We start from the raw sequence: 11,406 nt of genomic DNA, 5'->3' as shown, positions 1-11,406 counted from the left end.
GACAATAGTATCTGATAATAGCTGATAACGGTCATAAAGTGCGAGATAAGGTGCAAGTAGCTAAACTAAACATTTCATATTTGACAGAATACAACGACAAAAATAATCAACTTGTTTCTAATTTCTTCTTTTCTAAATTGTGATTTAATGTGAGAGGAGAAGAAACAATATTAAGAATCATTAATAATGAATGTGTACAATTTAATAAACGTATTTACCTAACATCCATAAAGTAAATTAAGGCTAAGTTCCTTTTTGTGGACAAAGTGAACTTTGGAACTCTTTTATCAAAAATATGTTGATAATGATAGTTTGGCATGCATGGGATTGGTTGTCCATAGTGAGAGAGAAATACTTTTATTATAGAAATGGCTATAAATGGCTTTTTATTCTATTCTTTAATCCACAAATAAAATAGGTTTTTATACCTGCTCAAGTACTTCTTGATGAGTTTCTTCTGTATTAAACAGCGAATCTTCTCAGTCAGATCGTCGCAAGATCTCAGGAATCCTCTCACACTGCTCGTGTTCACGCGCTCCATCGCTGCACTTGTGTGTATGACTCGAACGATTCAAACTTCTCTCTGGCGACATGTAGGACTTGTTGGTTATGCAGGAACTAGTTATTTATGGCTTTCCTGAGGCCAACCTCCATACATCCTACACAACAGGGTGGGTGGACCCCAGCCTGATAAATATTTCAGGACATTACACGCTCTACTCTAGCTCTACTAGCCTCGGACTGCTGCGCCACTGCAACAAAAGTTGAAAGTCCTGTTTGTCTGAACCTGACGCAAACTTCTGACCCACAAACTTCTGCGCATTAACGCACAAGGCACGATTGTACCGCAAGGGAGATTCCAGGAACATTGCAGGAGATTCAGGAGACTCTTCGAAAAGCTGAAAAAATGGCGACGCAAAACCTAAAGGAGAGCGACTCCCCGTTGAGTTCTGGCGATACGGGGTACAATTATCCTCCGGTGTGTGAGTGTGCCACGGGCAAAGAGTGTCGTTTAAGAGCTGCGCTGGACTCTATGTTTAAAGATCATTTTAGAGGCCAAATGGTTGGCTTGATGCACAGGATCATCGACGCTGCGTGTGATATGAAAAAAAATTGTGCGCAGGATACCAAACGTGTGACAAATCTCAAAAATGAAATGGACGTCGTAAGAGGCTTGACAAAGCCATGGCCTGATGTAACGCCCATGTTTTTTAATGGCAAAGAGCCGATCGGCGTAATCCTCAGAAAAGTTCTGGATGTATTGCGTGAATGTAGTGACGAATTCGAAATCATAGAAATTCTCGCTATATGGACATTTGTAACGGATCTCTGTGTGTCACTGGTGTCAAAAAATGCAAAAACTGATGTTGGTGAATTAGTTGAAAGTCTGGTCAACTATACCCTGGAGTAAAACATGATAGCCTGCAGAGATTTTCTATTCTGGTTAGACCATCTGTAAATGTCTTTCACTCAAATTTCTTCAATGTATGAAAGTATAATGTTGAAATAAAATTCTGGTAAAAAAATGTCTGAGCTTATAAAAATAGTATTATAATAATAATATTTAGAATAATTCAATATTTCAATATTTGTTTTCTGCATTTTATGTGCATGCATGTGCAACCATTTACATTCCAGACACGCCCTGTGGCCCCATTTTTATGTCATTTTTATGAGAGTTTTCCGCCCCTGCGACATCCGTTTCAGGCCAAATGGAGGAGTTTACTTAAACATGGATATGTCTCACCAGCAACCTCCGGCTTGTCACAATCCTGGCATGCGTCGGGAACAGGAACGCCTTGACACCTTTCAGAATTGGACTCTTGCACCAGTATGTCCGGCCGAGCTTGCCAAAGCTGGTTTCTACTATCTTGGCCAGGGCGACAGAGTGGCTTGTTTCAGTTGTGGAGGCCAGCTTAGCAACTGGGAACCGGGAGATCGTGCAGTATCAGAACACCAGAGGCATTACCCCAACTGCCGCTTCGTTCGAGGTGACCGTGCAGATAATGTACCTTTATCTAGCCTTTTCAATGTATCGGCAATGCAACGGTGTGAAGAAAGGTCACTCACATTTGTCAACTGGCCCTCAAGAATAACTGTTCGACCAGACCAATTGGCTAAGGCTGGTTTTTACTATGTTGGTCGTAATGATGACGTGAAGTGCTTTTCTTGCGATGGTGGACTCAGATGTTGGGAGTCTGGTGATGATCCATGGGTAGAACATGCCAAGTGGTTTCCAAGATGTGAATACCTGCTGCAAGAAAAGGGCCAAGAGATTGTTCATCAGATTCAAGCAAGATTTCCAAGACTATTTGAGCGGCTATTGACTCATGGAGACAGCGACTCAAGAGAATTTGTTGATCCACCTGTGGGTCCTGGAGACGATCGTTCAGAAGATGCGTTGGTGAAGTCTGCTTTAGAGATGGAATTTGAGCGTGGCCTGACGGCCCAGACAAATGAAGCTGCATCACCGAGTCAAGATCTTTCAGACTTGCCTATGGAGGAACAGTTAAGAAGACTTCAAGAGGAGCGCACATGCAAAGTTTGCATGGATAAGGAAGTGAACATTGTCTTCATCCCCTGTGGTCACCTAGTTGTGTGCAAAGAATGTGCGCCTTCTCTGAGCAAGTGCCCCATATGTAGAGGATTGGTCAAAGGCGCCGTCCGTACTTTCCTATCATAAAGTTTTCCTATCATTTGGATTTGCGAATTTACATTTAACTTGATGCATAAAAACAAAGGAGAAGTTTATTATTTTCACTCGATCCAGTGACAACATTTTTGGATTTACAAACATTTAGAAAGTAGTTAGGATGTATTTCATTTTTAAGTTCATTTGACCAACAAGATGTTATTTGAAGTTAGTTGAAATTAAAATGTGATATCATTACCGAATTCAGGGGTGTTTAATAGATTCAATAGTGATCAAGCACCCGCTGAGTTTTTCTTCAAACAAAAGTAATTTTCTGATAAATCATCATACACCTACATGTGTTTTGTTGTATGCACAGATTTTCAGGGTCGCTTATAGAAAGAGGCGTCCTTGTCTTTAAAAACATAGAACCAGAGATATAATTAAAATATTAAAATATAAATTTTAGTGCTATTTATGGTATAATAATATAATGTAAATGTCTCTCGTATCAAATCAAGACTCAAATCAAGATACAAATCAAGCCAATTCATGCGAATACCGTCGTGTATGAACAAAGAGATATATAACAAATATGATATCCCGGGGAAAGTGTAAAGAAAACGCCATAAAAAAACATCACAACCGGCACTACGATAAGTGTTACGCTGGTGATGTTAAACAATTTCAAAACAGGGTGTTTCAGAAGAAATGCAAACAAAATCTTTTAAACAAAGTCTTGTTTCAGAGTCGGTATGCTCCTGTGAAAACTATGTGAACTTTGATGAGGCCGAGAACAATAGAGCTTTTATTTAACAATTATTTTCAATAATATTGAAAAACGGTTCAATAACAATGTTCAATATAAACAAGAATCTGACTATAATGCGACTGTGCTTGTTTCACATATAACCGATGACTGTTAGATAGTTAGATGATTTATCTAACCATTGAAATTGACGATATGTTAAAACATTTCGGCATTATGCAGAATAAAAAGAAGATCATAAAACTCTGGTGTCAAAGTGTGGACGGAATAAAAAATGAATCAATTCACGTTAAAAAATACCACGTATCAACCGTAATTCATTAGCTTAACCGTTGTTTAGCGACACACACACACAAAATAAGTGTAATAGTTAAACGAGTTATAGCGTAATAGGTAACAGAAAAACAGCCATAATCACACTAAACACTCTCGTGTAGAAGGACCTATAATGTATAGGATACTGTAACAACATTGGCTATCGAATCATTCGTCGTTGGTTTGAATTAACAAATTCAAATACTCTGTGTTGCTAAAAACATTTCTTCCTGAATACAAAAGCTGGTGCACTTTGAACTCGTGAGTGCAAATCAGGCTTTGGCTCCATAAAGACTGGAACCAGTTGACTTTTACGACACTAATGTCACCTCAGAGACATTCCAAACCCCCTCTTTCCCCTCTCTGGACCACAGAGAGATAACAAAACTTGAAACCTTCTACACACACACACACACACACACACACACACAAACATCCTCCTATAGAAATATAGTTTTAATGTATGTAACTCAGATTTGGGTTTGATCTTCCTGTACGCATGTTTTATTAATTCGTTTGACCATATAATTATGATTTTCTAGAGGTGTGGTTTTGAAATGTATTCTTTAATCAATAGTGTTTTAGTTAGAGAGGGTTCACTAACATTCTCTGGCAATCCCTTCCCCCCTGTGTGGAACTGTGTTTTATTACCTAACGGAATGTTAGCCAGAAGAGCAGAATTAGGTGTTCATCCTAGATATTTTATATGTATAACCATTGAAGAAATATGTAAGCCTGAATGTAATTTCTCTTTTTCATGATTGTTCTTCTCTGTGATGGGTTTTTGTATTCTTGTAAACCGTAAAGGAATAATGTTTCAGATGTGCACCCTTTTTCAATCATAGATATGCCATGTGGATCTTTCTAAAGTCCAATCTTCAATGCCCACTTATCAATGTACACCACATGTTGGGTTCATTTTATTCCTAGGTTGTTAGTTTAACTTTTAAGCTTATTTTTACAGAATAATAATCTATCTCGACGTGTACCTTCGAAACATATCTAATTCGGTATCCACGTAAAGCTCTCCTTGTACTGGAACCAAATGTATGCATCAGGATCTGGTAAAATGTATGATACTATTTTTACCCTCGTTAGAGTATAACTGATCACATAATAACGCTGCCATAAAACATGCAAATTAAACTGGGAACTAAGACAAAGACATTTTTCCCGCTTCAGACCTTTGGACGTTCATTGGTTGTTCGCGCGAACAGAGGCGTCAACCCATATTGTCCATAAAAGACCGACTCAGAAAACCCTTCTCTCATCTCATGCCTACGCTCTCTCCTTCCTCCTCCAAAACCCAAGTCCGGACCGGCTTCGGCCTGCTTCTCTTTTCTTTTTATTTATTTCTTTTATGTTTTTCTATAGTCTAGTTTCGTTTTCCTCTTCGCCTCTGTTCATTCACGAGCTGAATGAACTTAGCCTGAACCATTCCCTGCAATTTCACCACAAAGAAAGATAATCTTTGAAGCTCCCGCGCTCGCACGTGCGCCGGAAGACAGCACGCGCACGCCTCCCCTCAGACGACTCGCGCTGCTTTTAAAGACACGCAGAACCCTGCGGTCCTACACACCTCATACAAAGAGAACCATATGCCATGCAAGTATCGATTATTGAATTGAACTTATGATGAGATTTCTTTGTTGTGTCTTAAGGGTTACTGTCTGTGATTTTGCCATAGCCAACTGCGATCTCTGATCGCAGATTTTTGCTTTCACTTCCGATCTCGTCCCGCATCCTTCTCTCTCTCTCATCCACTCTCTCTTAATCCTTTTCTGGCATTCTATCTTTTTCTAACTCTGATCATTTTATTCTCTCTCACTGTTATTCGTTATCTTGTATTGTTTAACTGTATTTTATGTACATAGACATATAATCCGTGTGTATTGTGTAGTTTGATATATCCCTTAGTTCAATGTATTGGTCCAATTATTAAATTCCATATGCCCTTGACTGACTCTGATTTAATTGCCCATGTTACTTAGTCCCTGAAATGTTCGATCTTAGCTATATGCTTTATCTTGGTAGGCTACGATTTAAGTAACCTAATTTTAGTCTACAGACACCGAGAGTGTCTTTTCAAGGCCTGGAAAAGATACTCTTTCTCGTGTTTGTAAGAAGGATAATTTTCCTTGAGAGTTAATTTAATCTTACGTACAATCTGTTCGCTGGACAAACAGATTGTTCGATAACTAAATTAATTCCATTAAAGTTATCCCATAACTTCGAGCTGAAATAAGAACAATTGATGTATTAATGACGAACCATAACCCGTTATGGTAATCGTTCATATATCAATCTAGTTCAGCTGCGATAAATTAATGTAACTGTAACATACAAAATATTAATCATATTCATGATTAATTATTAAAATTCCCTATAGATCATTTGAGCTAATATTAATATTAATGTACGACCCATTGTTCTTACAGTTGTGGTGGCGAATGCGGGGCATTTCAAACTTTGTTTATGGGCAAATTCAGTTTCAGTTAAATGTGTATTATGGCTATTGATAATTGTAACATTACACGCGCGTTTTTGTGAATTGTGAGAATGAGTCGTGCTCAAACTCACCAGCTGACTACAAAGTCAGTAGGCCTAACGTTACATTGCTAAAATATGCCTAAACAATTTTAGCACTGTTAAATGCTACGTACACTGCAGTAGCCTATTTAATATTACAAATGTCAGTAAGAGATGAAGAAATATCTCTGCAGTTGATACATTTCTAATATTTGTTTTAAATCGCTGTGAACGAATAATTCTCACGTGCGTATTACCGGTATTAATAAATATGTTTTGAAGCGAGCTTCCTTCTAAACATACCTTGCATGCAAATGTCGTTATTGAATTTGTGGTGAACCACAGTGATATTCAAAAATTAACGATAAAACTCCTGGTCGAAAAAATGGATTAGCTACCCAATTTTTAAACCAACACACTTAAATCATAAAGTGCTATTTTGATAAAGTGCGTATGGGAGTGCAACAGACGTACAATTCCTGTTGTCCACATTTGAGTATTTGCGGCGAAGAAACCCCGCCATACTCTCTTGTGCAGTATTAATAGCACCAAAAGGTCCGCCGAGACCTCTGTCTAATTTGTGATTGTTGCAGAAAATCAGCGCGTTACGCGATCTGAAAGCTCTTAGCTTTGAATCACATGGAAATTGGGTGTAATTCCATTAACTAAACGCCAGAGGGCGTTCGTTAAGTGTTTAGAAGTTTCAAATTACCCCCGCCTTCTGATTTCCGCCTGCATGAGCGCAACAACGCCATCTCGTGGCCAGTTATCAGATAACGCTCTCTTCACGGCTGAACTCATTTCCCTGTGAATTAATGTTTAAACTCTAAATAACTATTCGCATTTACAGCTTTGCTCGTGCGAATATTATTTTGTGTTAGACAATTTTCCTGCTGTTAACTGATACATTTACTCTGAGTTTGGTTCAAACAAGATTTGAATTAAAACCTAGATTAAATCTCAGCCATTCCCTTAGAGGAAACAACGGCACCTAGTGGCCGTCACCCGCGAGGTCGGTTCACTCAGCTCTCTTTTCGAATTGTTTACTTCCACTTTTCTCTTTTGATTATCTTAATAATTATTGATGAAACTTCACTGTTACCATTAATTATTATGGGATATTATTCTGAGTTTTCCTTTTACATGCTCTTTACATGCTCATTAAAATTTGATTTAAACTAGTTTGAACTTTAAATTTAAATTGAGTTGTGTATTCAGCCACTGACATCCACTTGAAGGAAACAGCACCATCGTGTGGCCTTGTGGATACTAAGTCGGCATTACTATTTCCCTCCTTTCACTCTTTTATATTGTCTTTCTCTCCTGATTATTTTTATAAGTAGGACTGATACTTTAGGGTATCTGGATTAGTATAAGATATCATTCTGATCTTTACATTTCCTTACATGCTTATTTTAAATTTTAATTTAAACAAGTTTTGAATTTTTAATTTGAATTAAGTTTTCGGTTTGCCAGGTTGAGCACAGAGAGGGAGCACGCCCCCTTGTGGTAAACCCACTACTGCGGCCTGCTTCTTCTCCTGGGTTCATCCTGTCATTTCATTTTGATTTTGATTTTCAAATTTTATTTTTATTCTATTATTTTATTCTACTTTTTCCTATCTCTCTTTTGGGTTAGGTTATTTTGATAATTACCATCATTATCATAATTTCCTTTTCATTTTATTATTATTTAGTAAAACCTTTGACTCCTATTGCCACATAAACAATCCATTTGGTTTAAACAAACTAGCCTTAATTCACTTTAAGTTTCACTTGTTTATCCTCTGTGTATTTATAGGTGGCATTCACTAGAGCACTGTGGGAAGTTGCAGTCATCTCGGATTGGTTTCCGCGAGCGAGGTTGTCCAACCGGCGTTACTGACACTCGCCGTTCTGTGAGTTTCGGACACTTCCGAATCCTGTACCATCGTTGCGGCACGCAACTTCGACATTAGCAATTTGGCACTCCAAAGGTCAACCGCGCCAGCCGACACACACAAAGCAATTCTGGGACAATAAACCCGAACTGAGGCCTAAAAGTGGGCCACTCTCCGGAGGGTTCCGGGCTAAAACCCAATTTTGCCGTATTGTCTGGCCGGGGAAACCTTGGTGTTGCCAGGTTGTGTTTTAAAGTCGCAAGTTGTCTGAGAGGGCGCAGCAAGGTACAGGGAGAAAACGAAGTTGCCCGAGAACACTGCGGTCAAGTGTTGGGAACCGTCGGAGGGGTTGACTTAGCCACGGATCCCACCAGAGCGGCTTCAATTCACCACAGGTTAATCTAAATTTAGTAAAACCCATTCCACTTACTATAAGCCACAGAATATTAGATATTCCCCCGGGTATATTCTAGATGTATGGCCCACCTTTCCCTCTTCTCTAAGCCATACCATCTCCTAGGTTTCCTACCCCGATAGCCCCACTCACCTGTTGGCCCTATCTTAAACCCTAGCAGTGGTAATAGCTTAGGTCTCGTTATCCTCTCTAACACGTACCGTGTTACTGTTCTGTTTCATTTAATTCCAGACCTAGTCATCACTAGTGTTTTGTTTCACTTTGATCTTTTCTATCCTTTGTTTTGTTGTGATTTGTTTCTTTCAGTTCACCTAAAGACAGTAACCTGTGAGAGCCACCAAGGAAAACTGAATAAGTAGAGCGACAACCAGAGCCGGCGTCACAACACGTGACCCGCCAGGCTACTGCCTGCCAAAATCTCCATTTCAGGTCCTTTGTCGACCCGAGTTAATTGGCACAGTCTAACTGTCTGCATCAGTTAGCCCAAATTCTAATAGACGGCATAGCCGTATTAGCATAGCTCGTTAGCCTTAGAACGAACTTGCATTGGTCTCTGTGTGTGTGCTGTGTTTCTCTCGCCTACAGTAAGCCAGTATGTCCCGCTCATCCAGCCCTGTAGTTCGCTGGAACACCCTCTCGACATGGCTGAGAGCAATGACAACCCCCTTCCTGCCCGAGGGTACCGAGGACCTGCAGCACCGGAGCCAAGAGCAACTGGACGCCGAGCTAGAGAAGCTGATGGCACAGGATCCTAGCCAGACTTACACCCACAAAGAACTCGCCAGGATCACCGGGACCCTAGCTCACCTCCTCGTCGCCCAGGCACGGCTCAGCGAACGGAGCAACATCGACCTGGAGCAGCAAGCCGCAACGCTAAAGCTTCAAGCGGATGAGGCCTGGAAGGACCAGGCCCGGACCCAGAGTCGTCTAGATCAGCTCCTCCTCGAGACCCAGAACCAGCGCGAGAAAGAGGACGCCACAGATCCAGAACTACAGAAAGAAGTAGAAAGACTTCGAAATGCCCTGCAAGATCTGCGCCTCGACACCGACCAAAGAGAACAGTTGGAGAGAGAAACCAGAAAAGAACTCGACGAAAAACTCCAACAAGGTGACGCTCTCCTAGAGAGAGCCGAGACTGAACTAAAAGAAGCAGAAGCAAAAGCCAGGGCCTGCGAAAAACATTTGCAAACGGCCCGAGCTAAAATCAGCGAGCTTACTCTGCAGAGAGACAAGCTCCAAGATGAACTTGACACTGTTCATGCAGAACTGAGACATTCTTACAGACTGCAGAGTGGCTGGAACGGAGAAACACACATCACAGAGTTTCTCCCGCCCAGCCACCCCAACCCTTTCAGCCCAGAACCCAAAACTGAAAAGGGAGATGTAAGCCCACGGCTCAAGACATCACCAGCCAGCTTTCAAGAACACCTGTCAGCAGCAAAAGGGGGAGGACTCCTTCAGACAAGCCCCGACAGAGAGTGGAACCACTCTCGACACGACACTGGTAAGCTCAAGCCTGAGCTCACATCACATAACCACAGTGCAGCCACGTCTGAAACAGCAGAGATCCTAAGGGTGCTGAAAGAGCTTCTTCACCAGAAACGTCGCAAGAAAGACAAGAAGGACGAGCCAGACATCTTATGCCTAAGCATAAGAACTGAAACCAAACCGTCTGACCGCCATCTGACTGAGCCAAGCACCCCGAACACTGCTTGTCATCCACAGACCACAGAGCTAACTGTCACATCACAAGGTGACAGCATCACCAAAGCTCCACAGCTGACAGCTGCACACCCTGAACGAGACGACACACTTCCTCACACCAAGCACCAAAATACCAAGGTACCAGGAAACACTGTTCTGTCTAACTGCCTCCACAGCAAGCCACACGAGACCGGTCCTAACCACCCATCGACGGTCACACCTGCCATGCCAACTTTCCTGGGCAACCTGATCAAAAAGGGGGTGGTCCGAAAACTCCACCTGAACATCACTTTGGAAAAGGAAGTGTGCATGGAAGCCTTGATCGACACAGGATCAGACATTACGGTGATCTCAAATCAACTTTTCAAGAGACTCCAATTTGAAGCTAAGAGACGAGATCAAACTCTTACACCTCAAACTTGTGAACTGAACGTACAGTCATACAGTCAACATGACATCCGGCTCGAACAGGTAGCCCACATTCACCTGACGATTGGTCCTTTGAGTCTAGTCCATCCCGTGTTCATCTCAAAAATGGACACTTTTCCGTTCCTCATCGGCAGAGACCTTCTAGATCGTTTTGAACCGTTACTGGACTTGAAACAGCTCAAAGTCTGGGCTCAAGTACGAGAACTTTGCCCCCTCCAGTCACAGCCAGACGGTCAGGTCACAAAGGTCACAGAGTTCATGGGAACTCCCACAGCCAGCCAGCAAGACACAGACTCAGCACCAACTGAAGGTTCGAATCCGCTACCCTGCACCTTATAGCCCACCAAAGACTTTGACACTTGCTGCCTCAATGTCATGACTGACCTGCAGCGACATGACCTCATTCAAGCCAGTGCCAAGCCTGGTGCATTAAACAACAAGCTGTGGTCACTTTCAACCCACCCACCCACCCTAGAGGTTGAAAAGCTTACACACAGCATAAGAACTTTACAAGATCAACTGCCTACTTCAGAGCCGCTTACGCTGGCTCCGCTGTTTGCAAAGACAACCATAACTGACATGCGGGCTTCTGACATCCACATAAAGACTTTAAATGCCCACCTCTCAAAACCCTCCAACCACCCTCGCATGCCGTCTGACCTCACTGACAACCAGTGCCTCAGACCACTGCATAACACAACGCACATGCTGCGCGTACAGAACAACATTATGAG

The 11,406-nt window shown here is 41.6% G+C and overlaps 1 protein-coding gene across 1 annotated transcript; it reads left to right on the top strand.

The window, feature by feature from the left end:
- Positions 1-1,732: 1,732 nt before the first annotated feature.
- On the top strand, positions 1,733-2,683 carry LOC307163299 (putative inhibitor of apoptosis; the record flags this gene model as incomplete). The annotated part of the gene is made up of 1 exon (XM_079879339.1): positions 1,733-2,683. The coding sequence occupies one exon, from the start codon at positions 1,733-1,735 to the stop codon at positions 2,681-2,683; it is 951 nt and encodes a 316-aa protein (XP_079735465.1).
- Positions 2,684-11,406: the final 8,723 nt, after the last annotated feature.

This window comes from Squalius cephalus (genome assembly GCF_949319135.1).
Source record: "Squalius cephalus genome assembly, chromosome: 8".
NCBI classification, from domain to species: domain Eukaryota; kingdom Metazoa; phylum Chordata; class Actinopteri; order Cypriniformes; family Leuciscidae; genus Squalius; species Squalius cephalus.
This window is presented reverse-complemented; position numbering and strand designations above follow the sequence as displayed.